This window comes from Tasmannia lanceolata, unplaced genomic scaffold (genome assembly GCF_043159265.1).
Source record: "Tasmannia lanceolata isolate RefF3 unplaced genomic scaffold, GAP_Taslan_0.1 ptg000018l, whole genome shotgun sequence".
NCBI classification, from domain to species: Eukaryota; Viridiplantae; Streptophyta; class Magnoliopsida; order Canellales; family Winteraceae; genus Tasmannia; species Tasmannia lanceolata.
Window position 1 is genome coordinate 42,985,378 of NW_027518695.1, and position 24,514 is coordinate 43,009,891.

The window sequence follows — 24,514 nt, forward strand, 5'->3', positions numbered from 1 at the left end:
TTATGATAGAAATAGTTAGACTCGCGCTTTCGCCTAGCAGTTTACAGATCTACCTCCGAGTGAATGACCATAACTCACTCAATTCAACTCGGAATTCATTGAAATTTTTTCCATTCCGAAGGACTCGAAGTGTCGGTTAAAACGGAAGAAACGGAGATGAAAAAAGCCAAGTATTTTGAGAGTTATGGTGGAAATCGTTAGACTCGCACTTTGGTCTAGCAGTTTACAGACCAACCTCCAATTGATTGACCATAACTTACTCAATTTAACTCGGAATTGATTCAAATTCATGCCATTTTGAAGATGTCGAAGTGTAGTTGAAACCGAAAGAAACAGAGATGAAAAACTTCAAGTATCTTTAGAGTTATGATGGAAATAGTTAGACTCGCGCTTTGGTCTAGCAGTTTACGGACCTCCCTCCGATTTATTGACCATAAGTCACTCAATTCGACTCGGAATTTATTCAAATTCATACCATTTGGAAGATGTCGAAGAGTAGTTGAAAACGAAAGAAACGACGATGAAAAACTCCAAGTATTTTAAGAGTTATGGTAGAAATAGTTAGGCTCGCGCTTTCGCCTAGCAGTTTACAGACGTACCTCCGATTGAATGACCATAACTCACTCAATTCAACACGTAATTCAATGAAATTTGTTCCATTTCAAAGGAATCGAAGTGTAGTTTAAAATGGACGAAACGGAGATGAAAAACTACTTGTATTTTGAGAGTTGTGATGGAAATAGTTAGATTCGCGCTTTGGTCTAGCAGTTTGCAGACAAACCTCCGATTGAATGACCCTAACTCACTCAATGCAACTCGGAATTCATTGAAATTTGTTACATTTCGAAGGAGTCGAAGTGTAGTTTAAAACGGAAGAACGGAGCTGAAAAAAGCCAAGTATTTTAAGCGTTATGGTGGAAATAGTTGGACTCGCAGTTTGGTCTAGCAGTTTACAGAACTACCTCCGATTGATTGACTATAACTCACTCAATTCAACTCGAAATGGATTCAAATTCATCCCATTTTGAATATGTCGAAGGGTTGTTGAAAATCGAAGAAACAGAGATGAAAAACTCGAAGTAATTTAAGAGTTATGATGGTGTAGACACCCCATTTTGACCAGACCCAAGCTTGCGGTGTTCAAGCAAAACCCCATCCAATCACTAAGCTAAGATCTCAAATTACATTGCGAATTAGGGTAGGGTCTCACCAAGGCCCCCGCCAAATTTCATCAAAATCCAAGCCGATTTGTCAAATAAGACGAGCAATGTAGGAAGCATAGTGTAATCTACATAGTGTAATCTAAAAAGGGGGGTGAATCATCTTAAAGGTGGTTGTCCATGGAAAAGGGAGGCATATATATCATTTATTATTATTATTATTATTATTATCATTTTCGTTTTTTTTTTTTTTTTTTTTTTTTTTTTTTTTTTTTTTTTTTGATCTGAGATTTTGGGAGTCTCAGATCTAGATCCGAGATTTTAAGAATCTCAGATCTGGATCTGAGATTTTGAGAATCTCAGATCTAGATCTGATATTTTGGGAATCTCAGATCTGGATCTGAGATTTTGGGAAAACTCAGATCTGGATCTGAGATTTTGAGAATCTCAGATCTGGATCTGATATTTTGAGAATCTCAGATCTGGATCTGAGATTTTGGGAGAAAATCTCAGATCTAGATCTGAGATTTTCAACTATAAAAGAAGAGTGTAGAGAGGTGTTTGGGGAGAGAGAAAGAAAAGAAAAAAAGAAAAAAAAGAAGAGGAAAGAAAGAAAGAAAAAAAGAGAGAAACAGAAAGAAAGAAAAGAGAGAAAAAGAGAGAGAGAGAGAGAGAGAGAGAGAAACACAGAGAGAGGGAGAGGGTTTGGAGATTTTCTTCTCCTACCACCATCTTCTACTTCAATCCCATCTCCTCCCTCCACCTTCACTTTCTCCTCCATCGCCGATCATCCCACCGATCTCCGGCAATCGGGTGGACTTCGACAACTCTGGTCGAATCCCAACCATCTTTCCGTCAATAGCACAATTACAGTTCCTTCATTTGGCTCTACTGGAACTCAGGGAATTATCTACATCAGGTATGTCAATACAATGGATGTATATGGATATGTACTTATTTGCAGATATATATGCGCATGTCTACAAATAGATGTATGTGTCTCTGAATGTGTATGTGTGTTTCCTAGGTATAGTGATCCTTAGTTCTGATTTTTTATTTTTATTTTTTTTTTATTTTATTTTTCGACCTCAAATACTCAAAATTTTCAAAATTAAACATCTCAATCTTGTAGATCTCGTCAAACCGGTCAATTCGACATATGGCAGCCCAAATTTGGCCAAAAGACGAGAGAGTTATGCCCGTTTAAAATTTTCAGTCCATAATGATGTTTTTGTTAAGTGTATTAGAAATTACTGTGTCGTGAAACTTTTGGACTGCTACTGCTTAGAATTGTTCAAAACTGTGAACTGGAAAAGTGTTCGTTATAGTATTTCCTAAAACTTTCTTATTGATCAAATTTTTCCATAAATGCTTTTTAACATGTCAAAAACGACTTGCAAGCTTCAGTTTTTCTAAAAACAATGTCATTTCTGCAACAGCAGCTTGTTGGCCATTTTTAGGCTATTCCAGGTCTGTTTCGCCCGAAGCCATACAAAGAAAAAATGTTATTCAAGAGATTTTCTAATACTTTGTCCTTGTGTGAAGTTTTCCAGAATCAATGTTTTAAGTGTCAAAACGGAGCCCGAACTTTCAGTTAAAACACTAATATGTCCTTTAATTGATGTTTTTGTTGTGTATTAGAAATTACTGTGTCGAGAAACTTTTGGACTGCTACTGCTTAGAATTGTTCAAAACTGTGAACTGGAAAAGTGTTCGTTATAGTATTTCCTAAAACTTCCTTATTGATCAAAGTTTTCCATAAATGCTTTTTAATATGTCAAAAACGACTTGCAAGCTTCAGTTTTTCTGAAAACAATGTCATTTCTACAACAGCAGCTTGTTGGCCATTTTTAGACTACTCCAGGTCTGTTTCGTCCGAAGCCATACAAAGAAAAAATGTTATTCAAGAGATTTTCTAATACTTTGTCCTTGAGTGAATTTTTCCAGAAGCAATGTTTTAAGAGTCAAAACTGAGCCCGAACTTTCAGTTAAAACACTAATATGTCCTTTAATGGCGATGGATCGGAAGAAGCCATTTTCCGACCACTTCTGGCCAGATCCAAACAAAGTGGTCAACTGAGAGAATGTTTCTTATGATGAGATCTACAATTTTGATTAGTAGTATTTTTTATGGTTTTGATGTTTGAGGGGTCCAAAAGTAAGTGCAAAGTTGCATTTTTCACATTATATGTCATAATTGTGCTATTTCTTGAAAATCATGGATAACTTGAGCTCAATTCAATTTTAATAATTGTTTTGGATGTTTGAGCTTGGTAGCAAGTTTTAAATTATATATTGAATCATTCTCATGATTTGTTTGGCATTTTTTACAATTTTTGTTGAAAATTACATGTTGAATGGAGATTTCATTTTTTTTAGATTGTTTTGAGCCTATATAGTTCTAATGCTTGTATTGGGATATGATGAGCATGCTAGCAAGTCAGAAATCACATATTGAATCATTCCCATGATTTGTTTGGCATTTTGACCATTTTTTGAAGAGAATTACATATTGGGTGGAAATTTCACCTTTTCTTTTTTTTAAAAATTGTTTGGAGCCTATATCAATTTTAATGCTTATATTGGGGCGATGAAGGTGCTAGCCCAAGCCCATCCTTAGGGGACTTGCTCAGTCCAAGTAGCATACCCCTCATTTGTATATAGGAGACTTGCCTAGTCTTGCTAGCTTTTTTTCTCTATCCTACCTCTGTGTATAGGAGACTTGCCCAGTCTCTTTCTCTTGCTAAACCTCCTCTTTGTGCGTCGTTTGGTTTTGGGAGAACACCCTACTCGGCTTGGCTTCATACCCCTATCCTATATGGGTATCTGGTTGCACATTTGTTGCACCCTAGGGCTAGGTAGCTGTCCGGCCCGGCTGGGTGTTTTACCTTTGCCAAATATGCGCAGGGTCTCTTATTCTTTTTTACGTCATTTGTGTCTCGGAGACAAGCCTTGTCTCATGTAGAGAGTTTCCCCTTTAGGAGGCTTACTTAGCCTCATGTTAGAGTAGCCTCCTCTTTTAGAGTGAGTCTTTGACTCGATAGTGTTATTAGAGAGTCTCTGACTCATTTATTCTCCCTCTTTAGTGTTGTTAGTTCGGAGTTTCTCCTTTAGAGTTGTTGATTACTTCGCTTTGATTAGAGGCTAACTCAGTCTTATTAGAGCTTTGCTTGCTTGGGATCTTGGATCGTTTTCTCTCTTCTTGGGACGCTATCTTTCTTGTTGTGGTTTGTCTCTTTGAGACGCCAGTTTCTTGTTGTGGATCGTCTCTTTGAGGCGTTAGTTGCTTGTTCGGGGTTTCCCCTTTTGGTTTTAGGGCTTTGCCCTAGTTTGTGGTTGTTCTCGCGTGTTCCCTTTAAGATTGAAAACATTTAAAGGTTTAGAGCATTGGAAAAGCTTTAAAATCCAAAAACATTAGAAATTTAAAACTCAAAAACATTTGAAAACTTTAAAACTATCAAAAACATTTGAAAATATAAAAAAACTAAAAAAAATAAATAAATCTAAAGTGTTGAGTGTTTCTTTTATAAGCGTAGTTTGAAAGTTCGTTCCGAACTACGTTGGCTTGATCCCTTTCAACAGGGTACGTAGTGCAGCTCAGGATCCACATCCTAAGTCCAGCCAAACCTTAAAAAATAAACATTTTTAATCTTTAAAAATTACAAAAATATTCAAACCATTTTCAAAAAGATCTTCCTCTAGAGTTAGGAGTATGTCCTAGCTGTTTAGGTTGTGTTCTAGAGTTAAGAGTTTGTCTTGATTGGTATTGATATGGTATGTCTTGTCGTGTGAGTGTCTCTAGAGTTAGGAGGCCTCGAGTCGATCGGTCAGACATCTAGTCGAACCGATGGCTAGATTAGGCATATAGTCAGCCCATAGTTTTCCTTAGGATGCACGGCCTAGTTACACATAGGTTGTAGGAACCACCTGCATTAGCCCAGGGCTAACCTACATTTAGTTAGGGCATATAGGGTGTCCTAAAATTCACAATTTACCGGAATTTAAATAATTGTGTAAGAAACTTTAATAACTAGTCCGGTCTTTTAGATCGAGTCTAGGATAAAGGTCTAGGTGTCTTAGGCATCCTAGCTTAGAATAGGGCATCGAACTACGTGGGCTCCGATTCTTCCCGAGGCCGGGATACGTAGCGCAGCTAGGATGGATGGCCATTCTGGTCCGAGTCCAGTCCTGCATTAGAGTTAGGACTTGTCCTGTCATATATAGCATAGATTTGTATCTCATGTTTTGATGTGTTTTCTTACTTTCTTGTACTGATACTATACCTTTGGTTGTAGCTTGCATGTGTGTGTCCACCAGAAACTTAGACACCCATTAGGCATGTCACTCATAACCTAGCTTTGCTTAGGTGACACATTTTTCATTTCATTTTATGTGTTTATTTCTTCATTCTCAGGAAATGCATGCTTAGGTAGACGATTCCTGAGGATTGTTCCCATTTCACATGATTTTTACCCAACTTCTTTAGAGTTAATGAAAATGGCATAAGAGACCAAGTGCTTGCACTCGGACGAATTGGGGGTGCTCTCAGACCTTCTCCATTCGTAACCAGGCACGAACCCATATATATTTCTGGTTATCCATTGCACAGAGGATTTGATTTTAGGGTTCCATGGCATGTCCATGGATGGCGACTCTGAGTTTATTTTAGGTATGTCTCGATTTTGAACTTCGGTTCCGGATCAAGACATATCTCTTTCTTTTTACATCGCCACTCGTGATATGCTATGAGGGTGGCATCCGTTTTGAGAGTTCCTTGGCAGAGCTCTCATTCACGTGGATGATCCAGAGGATGGTGTAGGGGGCCTGTTCCCTCACCTTCTCATTTCTTCTCTCGGATCGGGGTCCACAGGCTGGCGACTCTGCTGGGGAGTTTTTTTTGAAACATTGCCTAACTCTATAAAAATGCCATTTTTACTAACTTTGAAGAAATTTGAGCTAAAATCATTTTAAATGGGAACTTTATCGTTAGAATCCAGGGGCACCAGATAGGCGCGTAATTAAAATGAGGGATTCACACACTACACATCATGCATTATCATAATTGTTATTTCTTTCATTGTTTTTCCTTCTTGGTTCCACGGGATAGATTCAATGCGTGCCCGACTGGGATATCTTTATCCTGATGGTACTGTTGAATCTATTTCCAAGCTATGCGCCGGTGCTGCAGCCGTAGACATTGGGCGTACTTTTGTCTACAGCAGCCGATGAGCAATGAAACATACTATGTATAACATGGGGCGTACTTGTGTTATACATGTTAAGTATGTTTCATACGCATAGTACCCGATAGATTGAGTCTGGAGCCCTACTTTGTTTTATATATATTATATATACTTACTAACCTAGTAAAGCCCAACTAGGAAGTACCCGTTTCGAGATTGCATTCATATAGGGTCGAACATGTGTTGCTTACACATGTGGAGCCTAGAGTTAGGAGCTTTGTCCCATCTGTAGACTAGAGTAGCTCACCTTGCGTGGCTACAACACGGTCCTAGCACACTCATCAGTCTGTCTTGAGTCGAGATTTTCTCGACTCCGCTAGATTAGATTTAGGGCTGGTGCCCCTGGTTAGGATTTGTGTGTATGTGTATATATCTATATATATACTGATTATGTATATTATGGTTCTCCTCTTAGTCAGAGATTCTTTATTTAATTCAATCAGTTATATCCATTCCGTTATTCAGATCTAAGTCTAGTCAGTGGCTTTTTGGTCGCCATTATCTTGGCCAGGTTTAGTCCTTGATCTGTTGATTATAGGGTTTGATCAAAGATGTGTGATCACTCATCTTTGATGAAAAAATTCCATGTCCCAGATTGTCAAGCTTATTCCTATTGATCACTTAAAGGTTATCTTCCCTTCCTTATCATCTTGTTCTATCTGAGTGTCAGGTCTGATCATGGCGAACAATCTGTTAGACAAGTGGATAGCCGAGACTATTAAATCTTTTCCGCTAAGGTGTGAAGAATGGAGTATCACTGAGCGTTTCATCGGTTCATTTACTCATCTGAATAGTCGTGGCATAAATTGGAAGTTTCTTCAAGCAGCTGCTAAATGTTGGGATCCTGTTTTCCATGTTTTCCGATTCGGGTCTTTTCAACTCTGTCCTATATTTGAGGACTGGTGTGCCTTGTTAAAGCTTCCTCCCGAGGGACTCTGGATCCGACCTTCAAGCACAGACTCCCCTCATGATCTTTTTTACAAACTTTTTGAAAATAAGATCGTGAAAACTCTGCCTTGCTTAACTGAGAAAAATGTGCAATTTCAAACCCTCATTGAACTGTTTTCTCAAAACGTCGATCCTACTGACTCCCGTTTTCAGAAGTGTCGACGTAATGCCTTAGTCTTTGCTGTCTTTGCACGTCATGTTCTTCGTAGAGATTCTAGTGCTGCTCCTTTCACCTTGTTAACAATTGTAGATCAGATAAATGAGGGGAGAAATCCTGTCCCTACAATGCTAGCTGAAACCTTTTATGGCTTAGACGTTATTGCTAGTAAAAAGGTACAGGATAACTTTTTCGGCTGCGCCAAGCTGTTATATGTGTGGCTATGTGAGAAACTCACTATCCTTCAGCCACAGAACCGCATTGAGTACACCCTTAAAAGTCTTCATTCCTGGAAGACCAAGATTAAGCAATCTCAGCTTAAAGAATGGCACCATTGGTTGCAGACCATAAAGGAAAGCCAAATTCGTTGGGTGAGTCAATCATGTCCACAAATTGTTACCAGTACTTGCCCATACTCATTTGTCCATCTTATGGGTTTAGAAAAATCATCTTTCTATGCACCTTTGTGTTTCCCTTCTCAGATTATTGGAATCTTGTGTCCTCCTAAGGTTATCACACCACCTTGTTGTGAAGACCTTACTCCTGATCTCATTGCATCCATAGTAGCTGCCTGGAGAAACAAAATCACGGAGAGGAGATCTATTTTCATGTCTAAACTTCGAAAGGGAAGAGAATTTGGGGAGCCTGCAAACCGAAGAGCTCGAATTAATGAACCATGAGGATCTTTGGATCAAGATTGTCATTTTATTGTTTTCATTTGTTCAAAGAATTTTTTTACAGTCAATGATTCAGGGTTTTCAGCATTTTTACATTGTAACCGATTGCCGCCAGTATAATCAATACAAAGGATGTTTGTTTTTACTTTTGTCTCTATTGGTACAAACTCTTTTATTTCATTTGTCAATCAATTAATCTAGTTTGTTAACTTCCAATCAGGATTCTGAAAGATAGCAACCATCGCTCCTAAAAAAGACTCCCAAGCTAAGCCTGCCTGGTCTAGACCTACTTCAGTGTCTAGACTTGTTCGTCATTTTGATTCTCCTGTGCCATCCGCAGTACACTCACCTTCTTCACCAGAGTCTTCCGGTTCCTTTGAAGTAAATCAAATGGCAGACACAACTGAACTTTTAATGAGCATGCAAGAGATGATGAAAAACCTCACCCGAGACATGGCAGGAATGAAAGAAGAAATGGCAAACATGAAAACACAGATAAGTGATAAGACTTCCACGTCTAGGCCCGTACTTCAGCCTTCTCATGTTCCAGCTCCGGAGTCGCATAGACCCGTTATCCAGTCTTTCGAGGTGAATTTAGATGATGATCAGTATGCTGCAGAGTATTGTGCTCCAGAGGTTGATAGAGAAAAAGAAAAATTTGAAAAATTTGAGAAGGAAATGTCTGAAAAGTTCAGCAAGATGGCTCATGAGATGGAGCAGATGAGAGTCCAGGGACCCAAGAAATTTGACGTATCTGAATTAATACTATCTTCAACAGTTTCTTTACCGCCCAACTTCAAAGCTCCTGATTATGACAAATATGACGGAACCGGGTGTCCGCGTAACCACATGAGGTGGTTTATCATTTTGTCCCAGCAGTATGGTCTGAGCCGTGAGCAGATGGCCCAGTTATTCCCGATTTCTTTGATTGGGATCGCAAAGAAGTGGTTTCTAAGGTTAAAGCCCGAGGAGGTGAGAACCCTGGAAGATATTTCGGAGAAACTGATAGAGCAATTCTCAATGGAAGAGGGTATTGAGGTCACGAAGAGAGACCTAAAACAGCTAAAGCAAGGTCCTCAAGAGACCTTCACTTTCTTTATCAGGCGCTGGAGACACAAATCTGCTCAGCTAAGCCAGAAAATGACTGAATCAGAGCAGATAAAGCTGGTTCTGAAGAGTTTGTCTCCCACGTATTTTCATTTTCTTGCTCCTCAGCATTACCCGAGCTTTGACCATTTAATCAAGACGGGTACTCAGACAGAAGATGCCATAACAAAAGGCTTGAGAGCCAAGGTTTCTTCTGAAATCCGAGACGGGAAAAGACCTATGGTCCAGTCCAAAGAAATTCATGCTGTCAGTTATACCAGGCCTGTGGCCAGAGTTGCTGCAGAGACTGCTCCAAGGAGAATTGCATATGACAGAAAGTTTGATCCTCTTCCATATCCAATAATAATGATATTCAAAAGGCTTATGAAAGACAGGAAGATCCGGCTCCCAGATATCAAACCTCCACCCAATCCCTTACCCACATTTTGGAAGACGGATCAGTACTGTGAATATCACAGAGGTCCAGGGCATTTGACTGAGAATTGTTTAGCCTTGAAGCATGCCATCCAAAACATGATTGACAAAAATGAGTTGGCAGTGGAGAGACCAAACGTCACTCAAAACCCACTTCCTAACCATCATGCCATGCCTCCTCCTACTACCAACGCCATCTTTACTGACGAACCTCTGCTTGATCCAGCAAACCTCATTTGTGCCATTACAACAGAAAAAACCTCTGTCATGAAGTTTGATGATAGGGAGCTGGAGGCAGTAGAAAGGAGAGAACGTTATGTGATTTCCTTCGTTGATGACGAAGTTGCTGAGTCATCATCATCCCAGCCTTGTGTATTTCAGACTGACAGTGTCGGAAATGCAAGGGCAGCTCCTTATGTCTTAAGGGCTGAGGACTTTGAAGAAGATGAGTTATTGTTGTTGGATAACCATTGTGACGAGATGCGTCACATGACCCGTGGTGGGCGTGTATTCAAGCCTCAAGAATTGTGTGTTGAAAATCCTGCAGAGGTTGCACGAAATGCTGAAAACCAGAGACAGAATAAGGTCAGTAAGGTCAGCGCCGATGAAGAAGAAGAGAGCTTGTTAAAGCAGTTGAAAAAGACTCAGGCTAATATTTCTGTATGGGGTTTACTCATGGCCTCATCTAAGCACAGAAAATTAGTCCTTCAAGAGCTTAACTCAGCACAAGTCTCTGTAGACACTACTCCTGATGAGCTGGTAAGCTTGGTTGCCATGACAAGAGTGTCTAAGACTTTATCTTTCACTGACGACGATCTGCCTTCTGAGGGCCGAGACCACACCAAATCTCTGAAAATCACAGTAGTTTGCAACAAGAAGAGAGTACCAGAGGTATTGGTTGATAATGGCTCTGCTCTGAATGTATGCCCGTTGAGTACTGCAACAACTCTTGGATTTGGTCCTGCGGATTTCATCCCATCTGAACAGGGTATTCTGGCATACGATGGTACTCGCCGAGATGTGATCGGAACCCTAGTAACTGAGATACAAATCGGAGGAGAAGACTTCGAAATAGAATTCCAGGTTTTGGACATCAAAGCCTCATTTTTGCTGTTACTTGGGCGCCCCTGGTTGCACAAGTTCGGGGTTGTTCCTTCCTCTCTTCACCAAAAGCTGAAATTTCTTCGTAAAAACGGAGTGGTAACCGTAAAGGGAGACCCGGACCTGGAAGTAGGACTGATTACTCAGGACCTGACAATGGAGAAGTCTGAGGATGTTAGTTTAACTGGATTTTCACTAGAGGTGGCTACCATCACCTTTAAAGAAGCTATGAATGAGGAAATTTGTTTCCTGACCAGTACAAACTCGAATGTCGTTCGGATGGTTCGTCGACAGGGATACATGCCAGGTGCAGGGCTGGGGAAATACCATCAGGGTTTGACCGAATTCCCTGAGTTCGAATCCTTCAATGGTCTGTTTGGGCTAGGGTACAAGCCCTCAAAGAAGGAAATTAAAGAAATGAGGTTGCTGATGATGAAATGGGCTGAATGTCGCCGCAGAGGGTTAGAATTACCAATGGCGCCGATTAGTTTGACGATGAACGGCCGGTTTAGGAAAGAAGGTGCTGATGTCCCTTTTTGTGGTTTTGCCGAGACTTGGCTGGATGAGAGTTCAGGGCAAAGGTTGCCAGGCTTTGAAATTTTCTTCGATTTGCAGTTGGAAGACAAGCAGACTGGTCTGCAGATTTCAGAAGTTGAGTCAGAAGCTGATTGGGCAGAGCATGTAGAGTCGAGCCTTCTGAGTTCATTGTTTCTTGAAGATTCACAGACTATTGCTGTGATCGACCAGAGGATTTCAATTTTGAACCCTACCCATTTAATCATCCCGGCAGAAGAACCATTGACCAATTGGACTTTTCAGGTCATACCTCAGGTTACTTTCCTAAACAGTCGTGTCCCTCCAAAAGAGTCAGTTGTCCATAAGTACCCGTCAGTCTTTAAGTTTGATTCAGAGTCTGTTTATTCTAATAATTCTTTTGATGCAGGTAATATAAATGTCGAGTCTCCTGAAGTCGATGATGATTCCTCTTCTTCCAGAGGGATCAAGTCAGATGCTGCCTCTATCGTTGATTCAGATATTATTTCCATACATAGTTCAGAGTCAATTGACATAAATGTCAATATGTTCGTTGAGTCCGTAAATTTGTTTCAAGAGTCTATTGTAAAGCCCGATGTGGGTGATTCATCATTTCATGTACTTGATTCAGCATTCAATGAAATAAAAAATTCTTCTGAGTACATTCCTGTCTCTACTTTTATTTCTACTGTTTCTGCTTCAGAATTTGATAATCTTAATAATAACAATCAAGACTCCCCCTCTGATGAGGATGCCGACGACACTCCTCCTGAAATCAAATACATGATTCAACAGGATGAGAATCGCCGAGCAAAACCACTCGAAGAGGAAATTGAAACCGTGAATATAGGTGACGAAACCTTGATTCAGGAGATTCGAATTGGTAAAACTTTATCTCCTGAAGAACGCAAGGAATTAATCGCCTTACTTAAAGAGTTCAAGGAAGTTTTTGCTTGGTCATATGATGACATGCCAGGGTTAAGTGAAGAAATTGTTCAACATCGCTTACCCTTAATCCCTGGTATTAAGCCAAAGAAGCAAAAGCTCCGAAAACTCAAAACTGAATGGGAGTTGAAAGTTTATGAAGAAGTTAAGAAGCTGTTGGAGGTAAAATTCATTCAAGTAGTTGAATACCCAGAATGGCTTGCAAACATTGTACCGGTGCCCAAAAAGGACGGGAAAGTTCGAATGTGTGTCGATTTTCGAGACCTGAACAAGGCAAGTCCTAAGGATGACTTTCCTCTTCCCAATATTGATCTCCTGGTTGATAATACAGCTGGTCATGCTCTTCTATCCTTTATGGATGGTTTCTCAGGCTACAATCAGATTAAGATGGCGCCCGAGGACATGATGAAGACAGCGTTCATTACTCAGTGGGGTACATACTGCTACAGGGTGATGCCGTTTGGTTTGAAAAATGCAGGTGCTACATATCAGAGGGCTGCTACAACTCTTTTACATGATATGATCCATAAAGAGGTCGAGGTATATGTTGATGACATGATTGTGAAAGGCAAGACTCGACCTGAGCACACTGTTGCCCTGAGAAGGTTCTTTGAACGGATCAGGAAGTATCAGCTTCGCCTAAATCCGAGTAAGTGCGTCTTTAGTGTTACATCAGGAAAGCTCTTAGGGTTTATGGTCAGTGAAAGAGGGATTGAAGTAGACCCGCAAAAGATTAAGGCAATTCAAGAAATGCAGCCGCCGAAGACAGAAAGGCAGATCCGAGGTTTCCTTGGCAAAGTTCAGTATCTGAGACGGTTCATATCACATCTGACGATGACGTGTGAACCCATTTTCAAGCTTTTGAAAAAGAATTCCTCGAAGAAGTGGAATGAAGAATGTCAGGAGGCATTTGAAAAGGTTAAGCAGTGTCTATCCTTGCCCCCTGTCCTATCGCCAGTTACACCAGGCCAGCCATTATTGTTGTACTTGTCTATCACAGATACAGCGATGGGTTGCATGCTTGCTCAGCAAGATTCAGAGTCTAAACGGGAGAAGCCCATTTACTACATCAGTAAGAAGATGCTGGAATACGAGTTAAAGTACACAGTTTTGGAAAAGACATGTCTAGCATTAGTTTGGGCTACCCAGCGGCTTAGACATTATTTGCTTTCGAGCAAGATCTTTTTGCTTTCACGGATGGATCCGCTAAAATACTTGTTTGAGAAGCCCGCCCTTACAGGAAGAACCGCAAGATGGTTGTTGTTATTGTCTGAGTTTGACATCACCTATGTCACTCAGAAATCAATTAAAGGGCGTGTCGTTGCTGAACAGTTGGCTGATGCACCCGTTGAAGAGAATGCTTTTCTGAAGGCAGAATTTCCTGACGAAGAGATAATGGATATTGAAGAAGAAGCGTCAAGTACTAAGTGGCTTATGTATTTTGATGGAGCTGTAAACAGTCGAGGACAAGGAGTAGGAGCTGTGCTTATATCCCCTCGGAAAGAGTATATTCCTGTTTCTATCAAGCTACAGTTTGAATGTACGAACAATATGGCCGAGTATGAAGCTTGCATCGCCGGGTTAGAGGCAGCCTTAGCTTTGGAAATTCAAGATATTGATGTGTTTGGGGATTCTATCTTGATCATTTGCCAGATTAATGGGCAATGGAAAACTCGAGAAGATAAATTGATCCCTTATAACACTTATTTGGAATCTTTGGTCAGAAAGTTCAAGAACATTACGTTCACTCACTTGTCAAGGACCAGAAATCATTTTGCTGACGCTTTGGCTACTTTGGCCTCGATGTTAGACATTTCTATATCAATGGAGGTTCAGCCGCTAGTTGTCAGACTTCAGTGGGCCCCTTCGCATGTGAATGCAATAGAGATTTTAGCCAGGTGTCCAGATGGGAAGCCATGGTATATAGATATCAAGAATTTTATTGCTGGTAAAGGGCATCCTCCAGAAGCTTCAAGCAAAGAGAGGAAGACTCTTCAGAAGTTGGTTGCCAACTTCGTTATTTGTGGTGAAGAGCTGTACAGAAGGTCATTTGATGGCATACAGCTTCTCTGTGTTGATGAAGATAAAGCCGCAGAGCTTATTGAGCAGACCCATGAGGGAGTTTGTGGACCTCATATGAATGGCAAGATGTTGTCTAGAAAGATTTTGAGGCTTGGATTCTATTGGCCCACAATGGAAGCAGATTGCTTCGCATTTGTGAAGAAATGCCATAAGTGTCAAATCTATGCAAATCTTATTCATGTTCCTCCTTCGGAGTTGCACTCTATGACTTCTCCATGGCCGTTTTCAGTCTGGGGAATTGATATAATTGGGAAGGTTTATCCGAAATCTTCGAGCGGGCATGAGTATATTCTAGTCGCAATTGATTACTTTACGAAATGGATTGAAGCCGCTTCGTATGCTTCCATAACATCGAACACAGTTGCGAAGTTCATCCGTGCCAACATTATTTGCAGATATGGAGTGCCTCACGAGCTGATTTCAGATAATGGGTCGCATTTCAAGAAAGAGGTGTTACACCTATGTGAAGAATTTAAAATAAGACATCACAAGTCATCTCCTTACAGACCTCAAACAAACGGAGCTGTAGAGGCAGCAAATAAGAATGTTAAAGTCATTATTAGCAAGATGACTGAGACTTATAAGGACTGGTCGAATAAGCTTCCATATGCCTTATGGGCTTATCGGACATCGATCAGATCTTCAACAGGTGTAACTCCATATTCTTTGGTGTACGGAATGGAAGCAGTCCTCCCCGTTGAGGTAAGGATTCCCTCTTTGAGAGTGATGATGGAAGCTGACTTGCCAGAGTCTGATTGGGCCAGAGCCAGACATGATGAGCTGCATATGATAGACGAGAAGAGGTTGAGAGCCTTGTACCATATTCAGGGATATCAGAGGCGAATCGAGAGAGCTTTTAATAAGAAAGTTCGTGTTCGAGATCTGAAGCCTGGAGATCTTGTTTTAAAGTCCTACAGGGCACCGGTATTTGATCCTCGAGGTAAATTCAGGCCAAACTGGTCTGGTCCTTACATCGTTGATGAAGTCTTGCCTGGAAAAGCCGTAAGACTCCTCAATGAAAATGGAGAAAAATTAAATGAACCTACAAACCTGGATCAGTTAAAAAAGTATTATGCTTAAGTACACCAGGAGGCCGTCTTTGATCGACCTGAGCTTTAAGTCAGCAGCCTAAATGTTTTAAACCGTTTTGCAAACCCTTTGGGCCTATAAAACAATTTGTTTCTTTGATGAACCCAAACTAGGGGCATTTTTTTTTTATATATATAAAAAAAAAAGAAAAGAAAAGAAAGTAGTTTGAACTACGTTATGACCTGATCCCTTTTTAAGGGTACGTAGGTAGCCTGATTAATTCAGGTTCGGTCACGTCTTTCACAAAGCCAAATGGGGCGAACTACGCGGATCTGATTCCCATTTCTTCAGGGATACGTAGGAAGTCTGGAGGGTCCAGATTCGGTCCAGTAACATGTAAATACATTAGGGTTTAGCCTTTTTGAACCTAAGCCTACCTGAAAGTCCTTCTGGTGTATTTAGGCCCAGGTTTGTAGAGAAACAGAAAAACAATAAAAAATGATGGAGTCTTAAGACCCGCTAAGCTGAAAACCCGAAAGGGCAGTTTAGGCAAAAATCAAGGCATTGGGCCTGCTGGATGGAAAATCTGCAAGGGCAGACAGTCCAGGCAAAAATTAAGGCACGCGGTCCGCTAAATCGAAAACCCAAAAGAGCGATTTGGTCACGGCAAGACTTCATGAAGGACAGAGCTATCTGAAAGCCAGTTGAACTTCTCTTTTTCTCTTTGGCTCTTCTTTAATGTCTGAATAAGTGCCATCAGAGCTTCTTTGGTTACTCTTTGAGTCAGGAAATTGAAACTAAGTAATCTGAAGGTATAATAACCATGATGGAGATCTTGAAAAGAGGTTGAAACATCTTTAAACATGATATTTTAAAAACAAAAAAAAAGGCCCTAAGAGTGGTGGACTTTTAACCATTTTTAAAAATGTTTATCAGTTTCAGAAGCAGATTCAGTCTCTTTTAAAGTCTTGTTTAAAACTCGTCAAAGTCTTTAATCATTGTCTGTCAAAGTTAGTTTGTTGTCGACTCAAAGTCAATTTCCAGAGTCCTGTTTAGTCAGTATTCTTCCCAAAGCCGGGGTGATAAAGACTCAGAAGCTTAGAGAAGCAGAGAATTTGTGGTTCCTGTGGATAATGTAAAGCAGAGCAATGTTCATATGTCGGCAAGCTTTCAGCTCAGTTTCGATATCAGCAGATGGCAAAGATGAAAAAATTTCGGGTGTAACAAGTTTCTGGTGCCTATGAAAAACCTTGTAAACCCAGGTGTTTATCAGAAAAATTTGTTGTAATCTCAAATGTTCAGCCTTTGGCCCATTCCTTTTTTTTTGCTCTCTAATGAATTTTGTCATGGAAGTAATCATACTAGGGGCATCTTTTATGACTTATGTCATAAAAGATGTCAAGTAATCATTGAGATTTGAAATAAATATTTTTATAAAATAGAGACTAAAGAAGTTCGAACACTCTTTATATTGAGCTTCTTAGTCAGGTTATTTTCCTTTGGAGTTGAATTTCTTTGAAAAATCTTTATCCCAGTGGAATCTAGAATTCACTACAGAGATTTTCAAATTTCAGTAAAATGCTTTGCATCTTTTTTTTTCACTCCAGAGAATTCGCTCAAAAAAAAAAAAAAAAAAAAAAAAAAAGGTGTTTGACCTTCAAAAATTCTCTCAAGTTACTCGAGTTTTGAAAGATTTTTAATAAAGATAAAACTTAACAGATTCCGTATTCCACGATCTGGTCTTTCTCCGAACCTGTGTTACACAGTTTGTTCTTTTCTTCAATCATTTTGAAAAATTTTTTAGGGGGAATCACCGAACCTGCGTTACACGGTTTGGTCTTTTCTTCGCTCATTTTGAAAGGTTTTAATTGGGGAAAAATCGTTGATTCTGTGTTACACGGATTGGTCTTTTTCCTTCTCCCGGGTATTTAATACCCTGATGATTAGTATTGTAATGTCAAATAGTGACTTACCTAATCATCGTTCCGCAATGTGCAGCTTCCTAACGTGTTAGGAGTCATGTATATCTGCGAAGAGGTTTGTAGGGGACTGTTTAGCAGAACCTGCGAATTTGGATTTACGTGTAACTGTTTAGCAGAACCATGTAATCCAGAGTGATTCGCTACCTTGAAAGAGAGGAGTTAGAATTACTCGGATAGTTAAACAGATTTATTTTCAGCAATGGTCTGTATAACTATCGTTAGGCTTGAGACTTAGTCTCGCCTTGGGTATTAGAAGTTTGAGTTTAGCTCGAATATTCGAGTACCCTAATAAGTGGTCGAGAAAGTTTTAGACTGATCGACGAGATTTTATTGGAGTTCGAAATTACCAAACCTGCGTTACGCGGTTTGGTCTTTTTTGAAAGATTTTAACAGAGTTTGAAATTACCAAACCTGCGTTACGCGGTTTGGTCTTTTTGAAAGATTTTAACAAAGTTTGAAATTCTCAAACCTGCGTTACGCGGTTTGGTCTTTTTGAAAGATTTTAATAGAGTTTGAAAATACCGAACCTGCGTTACGCGGTTTGGTCTTTTTGAAAGATTTTTAATGGAGAAACTCACTGAGCCTGTGTTACACGGTTTGGTCTTTTCTTCGATCATTTTTTTTAAGGAAAATATTTCCGATCCGGCGTTACGCAGATTGGTCTTCGCCCGGATACTTAGTACCCAGATGATTAGTAGTGTAATGTCAAGTAGTGACTTACCTAATCATCGTTCCGCAATGTGCAGCTTCCTAACGTGTTAGGAGTCATGTGTATCTGCGAAGAAGTTTGTAGGGAACTGTTTAGCAGAACCTGCGAATTTGGATTTACGTGGAACTGTTTAGCAGAACCATGTGATCCGGAGTGATTCGCTACCTTGAAAGAGAGGAGTTAGAATTACTCGGATAGTTAAACAGATTTATTTTCAGCAATGATCTGTATAACTATCGTTAGGCTTGAGACTTAGTCTCGCCTTGGGTATTAGAAGTTTGAGTTTAGCTCAAATATTCGAGTACTCCGATGATTAGTAATGTAATGTCAAGTAGTGACTTACCTAATCATCGTTCCACAATGTGCAGCTTCCTAACGTGTTAGGAGTCATGTGTATCTGCGAAGAGGTTTGTAGGGGACTGTTTAGCAGGACCTACGAATTTGGGTTTATGTGGAACTGTTTAGCAGAACCGCGTAACCTAGAGTGATTCGCTACCTTGAAAGAGAGGAGTGAGAATTACTCTGATAGTTAAACAGATTTATTTTCAGCAATGATCTATATATCTATCGCCAGGCCTGAGACTTAGTCTCGCCTCGGGATTAGAAGTTTGAGTTTAGCTCAAATATTCGAACACCCTATAATTGGTCGAGTCTTTGACTGATCGGCATGATTTTAAAAAAATATATATAAATTTTTTTTTTTTTTTTTTTTTTTTTTTTTTTTTTTTTTTTTTTTTTTTTTTTTTTTTTTTTACTCTTTGAGTATTTGGTTTTGCACTTGTTTTGGACGAGTTTTGATTCATTGGTCTTTGGCCTATTTTTGCAGGTTTTCTAAAAAGGAAAAACTCTTTGAGTTTGTGCTTGTCTTAGACAAATTGCAACGTGGTTGATATAAAAAAAAAAAAAAATGAAAGCTCTTTGAGTAATTGGAGTGATTGGTTTGTTTGTTTGGTTTGTGCTCTTTGAGCATTTGATATGTTTACTTTGGCTTAGCCTGATATATAAAAATAAATAAAAATGTTTGTGTTTTTAAAAAATTGCTCGTTCCTCTTTGTTAACTAGTTTAGATAGTTGAGTCATGAGTATTAGGGAGAGACTATCTCTTTGAGATGTCTTAGTTGCCGAGTTAAGAGTCGGTGAGAGGCTATCTCCTATTGTTGGTAGAGTTTTATCTTTGTGAATATCATTTTAAAACTGAAAACCCAAAAATTTGCTTTGCTTTCGGGTCAGTCAAAATGTGTCGTCTGTTCAGCTTTGCCATTCGCGTGACAAGCACGCTCTGCCAAAGAGGGGCATCTGTAGACACCCCATTTTGACCAGACCCAAGCTTGCGGTGTTCAAGCAAAACCCCATCCAATCACTAAGCTAAGATCTCAAATTACATTGCGAATTAGGGTAGGGTCTCACCAAGGCCCCCGCCAAATTTCATCAAAATCCAAGCCGATTTGTCAAATAAGACGAGCAATGTAGGAAGCATAGTGTAATCTACATAGTGTAATCTAAAAAGGGGGGTGAATCATCTTAAAGGTGGTTGTCCATGGAAAAGGGAGGCATATATATCATTTATTATTATTATTATTATTATTATCATTTTCGTTTTTTTTTTTTTTTTTTTTTTTTTTTTTTTTTTTTTTTTTTTTTTTTTTTTTTTTTTTTGATCTGAGATTTTGGGAGTCTCAGATCTAGATCCGAGATTTTAAGAATCTCAGATCTGGATCTGAGATTTTGAGAATCTCAGATCTAGATCTGATATTTTGGGAATCTCAGATCTGGATCTGAGATTTTGGGAAAACTCAGATCTGGATCTGAGATTTTGAGAATCTCAGATCTGGATCTGATATTTTGAGAATCTCAGATCTGGATCTGAGATTTTGGGAGAAAATCTCAGATCTAGATCTGAGATTTTCAACTATAAAAGAAGAGTGTAGAGAGGTGTTTGGGGAGAGAGAAAGAAAAGAAAAAAAGAAAAAAAAGAAGAGGAAAGAAAGAAAGAAAAAAAGAGAGAAACAGAAAGAAAGAAAAGAGAGAAAAAGAGAGAGAGAGAGAGAGAGAGAGAGAGAGAGAAACACAGAGAGAGGGAGAGGGTTTGGAGATTTTCTTCTCCTACCACCATCTTCTACTTCAATCCCATCTCCTCCCTCCACCTTCACTTTCTCCTCCATCGCCGATCATCCCACCGATCTCCGGCAATCGGGTGGACTTCGACAACTCTGGTCGAATCCCAACCATCTTTCCGTCAATAGCACAATTACAGTTCCTTCATTTGGCTCTACTGGAACTCAGGGAATTATCTACATCAGGTATGTCAATACAATGGATGTATATGGATATGTACTTATTTGCAGATATATATGCGCATGTCTACAAATAGATGTATGTGTCTCTGAATGTGTATGTGTGTTTCCTAGGTATAGTGATCCTTAGTTCTGATTTTTTATTTTTATTTTTTTTTTATTTTATTTTTCGACCTCAAATACTCAAAATTTTCAAAATTAAACATCTCAATCTTGTAGATCTCGTCAAACCGGTCAATTCGACATATGGCAGCCCAAATTTGGCCAAAAGACGAGAGAGTTATGCCCGTTTAAAATTTTCAGTCCATAATGATGTTTTTGTTAAGTGTATTAGAAATTACTGTGTCGTGAAACTTTTGGACTGCTACTGCTTAGAATTGTTCAAAACTGTGAACTGGAAAAGTGTTCGTTATAGTATTTCCTAAAACTTTCTTATTGATCAAATTTTTCCATAAATGCTTTTTAACATGTCAAAAACGACTTGCAAGCTTCAGTTTTTCTAAAAACAGTCATTTCTGCAATAGCAGCTTGTTGGCCATTTTTAGGCTATTCCAGGTCTGTTTCGCCCGAAGCCATACAAAGAAAAAATGTTATTCAAGAGATTTTCTAATACTTTGTCCTTGTGTGAAGTTTTCCAGAATCAATGTTTTAAGTGTCAAAACGGAGCCCGAACTTTCAGTTAAAACACTAATATGTCCTTTAATTGATGTTTTTGTTGTGTATTAGAAATTACTGTGTCGAGAAACTTTTGGACTGCTACTGCTTAGAATTGTTCAAAACTGTGAACTGGAAAAGTGTTCGTTATAGTATTTCCTAAAACTTCCTTATTGATCAAAGTTTTCCATAAATGCTTTTTAATATGTCAAAAACGACTTGCAAGCTTCAGTTTTTCTGAAAACAATGTCATTTCTACAACAGCAGCTTGTTGGCCATTTTTAGACTACTCCAGGTCTGTTTCGTCCGAAGCCATACAAAGAAAAAATGTTATTCAAGAGATTTTCTAATACTTTGTCCTTGAGTGAATTTTTCCAGAAGCAATGTTTTAAGAGTCAAAACTGAGCCCGAACTTTCAGTTAAAACACTAATATGTCCTTTAATGGCGATGGATCGGAAGAAGCCATTTTCCGACCACTTCTGGCCAGATCCAAACAAAGTGGTCAACTGAGAGAATGTTTCTTATGATGAGATCTACAATTTTGATTAGTAGTATTTTTTATGGTTTTGATGTTTGAGGGGTCCAAAAGTAAGTGCAAAGTTGCATTTTTCACATTATATGTCATAATTGTGCTATTTCTTGAAAATCATGGATAACTTGAGCTCAATTCAATTTTAATAATTGTTTTGGATGTTTGAGCTTGGTAGCAAGTTTTAAATTATATATTGAATCATTCTCATGATTTGTTTGGCATTTTTTACAATTTTTGTTGAAAATTACATGTTGAATGGAGATTTCATTTTTTTTAGATTGTTTTGAGCCTATATAGTTCTAATGCTTGTATTGGGATATGATGAGCATGCTAGCAAGTCAGAAATCACATATTGAATCATTCCCATGATTTGTTTGGCATTTTGACCATTTTTTGAAGAGAATTACATATTGGGTGGAAATTTCACCTTTTCTTTTTTTTAAAAATTGTTTGGAGCCTATATCAATTTTAATGCTTATATTGGGGCGATGAAGGTGCTAGCCCAAGCCCATCCTTAGGGGACTTGCTCAGTCCAAGTAGCATACCCCTCATTTGTATATAGGAGACTTGCCTAGTCTTGCTAGCTTTTTTTCTCTATCCTACCTCTGTGTATAGGAGACTTGCCCAGTCTCTTTCTCTTGCTAAACCTCCTCTTTGTGCGTCGTTTGGTTTTGGGAGAACACCCTACTCGGCTTGGCTTCATACCCCTATCCTATATGGGTATCTGGTTGCACATTTGTTGCACCCTAGGGCTAGGTAGCTGTCCGGCCCGGCTGGGTGTTTTACCTTTGCCAAATATGCGCAGGGTCTCTTATTCTTTTTTACGTCATTTGTGTCTCGGAGACAAGCCTTGTCTCATGTAGAGAGTTTCCCCTTTAGGAGGCTTACTTAGCCTCATGTTAGAGTAGCCTCCTCTTTTAGAGTGAGTCTTTGACTCGATAGTGTTATTAGAGAGTCTCTGACTCATTTATTCTCCCTCTTTAGTGTTGTTAGTTCGGAGTTTCTCCTTTAGAGTTGTTGATTACTTCGCTTTGATTAGAGGCTAACTCAGTCTTATTAGAGCTTTGCTTGCTTGGGATCTTGGATCGTTTTCTCTCTTCTTGGGACGCTATCTTTCTTGTTGTGGTTTGTCTCTTTGAGACGCCAGTTTCTTGTTGTGGATCGTCTCTTTGAGGCGTTAGTTGCTTGTTCGGGGTTTCCCCTTTTGGTTTTAGGGCTTTGCCCTAGTTTGTGGTTGTTCTCGCGTGTTCCCTTTAAGATTGAAAACATTTAAAGGTTTAGAGCATTGGAAAAGCTTTAAAATCCAAAAACATTAGAAATTTAAAACTCAAAAACATTTGAAAACTTTAAAACTATCAAAAACATTTGAAAATATAAAAAAACTAAAAAAAATAAATAAATCTAAAGTGTTGAGTGTTTCTTTTATAAGCGTAGTTTGAAAGTTCGTTCCGAACTACGTTGGCTTGATCCCTTTCAACAGGGTACGTAGTGCAGCTCAGGATCCACATCCTAAGTCCAGCCAAACCTTAAAAAATAAACATTTTTAATCTTTAAAAATTACAAAAATATTCAAACCATTTTCAAAAAGATCTTCCTCTAGAGTTAGGAGTATGTCCTAGCTGTTTAGGTTGTGTTCTAGAGTTAAGAGTTTGTCTTGATTGGTATTGATATGGTATGTCTTGTCGTGTGAGTGTCTCTAGAGTTAGGAGGCCTCGAGTCGATCGGTCAGACATCTAGTCGAACCGATGGCTAGATTAGGCATATAGTCAGCCCATAGTTTTCCTTAGGATGCACGGCCTAGTTACACATAGGTTGTAGGAACCACCTGCATTAGCCCAGGGCTAACCTACATTTAGTTAGGGCATATAGGGTGTCCTAAAATTCACAATTTACCGGAATTTAAATAATTGTGTAAGAAACTTTAATAACTAGTCCGGTCTTTTAGATCGAGTCTAGGATAAAGGTCTAGGTGTCTTAGGCATCCTAGCTTAGAATAGGGCATCGAACTACGTGGGCTCCGATTCTTCCCGAGGCCGGGATACGTAGCGCAGCTAGGATGGATGGCCATTCTGGTCCGAGTCCAGTCCTGCATTAGAGTTAGGACTTGTCCTGTCATATATAGCATAGATTTGTATCTCATGTTTTGATGTGTTTTCTTACTTTCTTGTACTGATACTATACCTTTGGTTGTAGCTTGCATGTGTGTGTCCACCAGAAACTTAGACACCCATTAGGCATGTCACTCATAACCTAGCTTTGCTTAGGTGACACATTTTTCATTTCATTTTATGTGTTTATTTCTTCATTCTCAGGAAATGCATGCTTAGGTAGACGATTCCTGAGGATTGTTCCCATTTCACATGATTTTTACCCAACTTCTTTAGAGTTAATGAAAATGGCATAAGAGACCAAGTGCTTGCACTCGGACGAATTGGGGGTGCTCTCAGACCTTCTCCATTCGTAACCAGGCACGAACCCATATATATTTCTGGTTATCCATTGCACAGAGGATTTGATTTTAGGGTTCCATGGCATGTCCATGGATGGCGACTCTGAGTTTATTTTAGGTATGTCTCGATTTTGAACTTCGGTTCCGGATCAAGACATATCTCTTTCTTTTTACATCGCCACTCGTGATATGCTATGAGGGTGGCATCCGTTTTGAGAGTTCCTTGGCAGAGCTCTCATTCACGTGGATGATCCAGAGGATGGTGTAGGGGGCCTGTTCCCTCACCTTCTCATTTCTTCTCTCGGATCGGGGTCCACAGATGGACATAGTTAGACTTGCGCTTTCGCCTAGCAGTTTACAGATCTACCTCCGAGTGAATGACCATAACTCACTCAATTCAACTCGGAATTCATTGAAATTTGTTCAATTTCGAAGGACTCAAAGTGTAGTTTAAAACGGAAGAAACAGAGATGAAAAAAGCCAAGTATTTTGATAG

The 24,514-nt window shown here is 39.3% G+C and overlaps 1 protein-coding gene across 1 annotated transcript; it reads left to right on the forward strand.

The window, feature by feature from the left end:
• Positions 1-1,747: 1,747 nt before the first annotated feature.
• Positions 1,748-12,116, forward strand: LOC143850344 (uncharacterized). The gene is made up of 3 exons (XM_077359602.1): positions 1,748-2,079; positions 8,406-11,638; positions 11,751-12,116. The coding sequence occupies exons 2-3, from the start codon at positions 8,576-8,578 to the stop codon at positions 11,757-11,759; spliced, it is 3,072 nt and encodes a 1,023-aa protein (XP_077215717.1). The 5' UTR covers positions 1,748-2,079; positions 8,406-8,575; the 3' UTR covers positions 11,760-12,116.
• Positions 12,117-24,514: the final 12,398 nt, after the last annotated feature.

Coding starts and splice junctions, on each gene's coding strand:
- LOC143850344 (XM_077359602.1), top strand. CDS start 8,576: ATGGCAGACACAACTGAACTTTTAATGAGCATGCAAGAGATGATGAAA.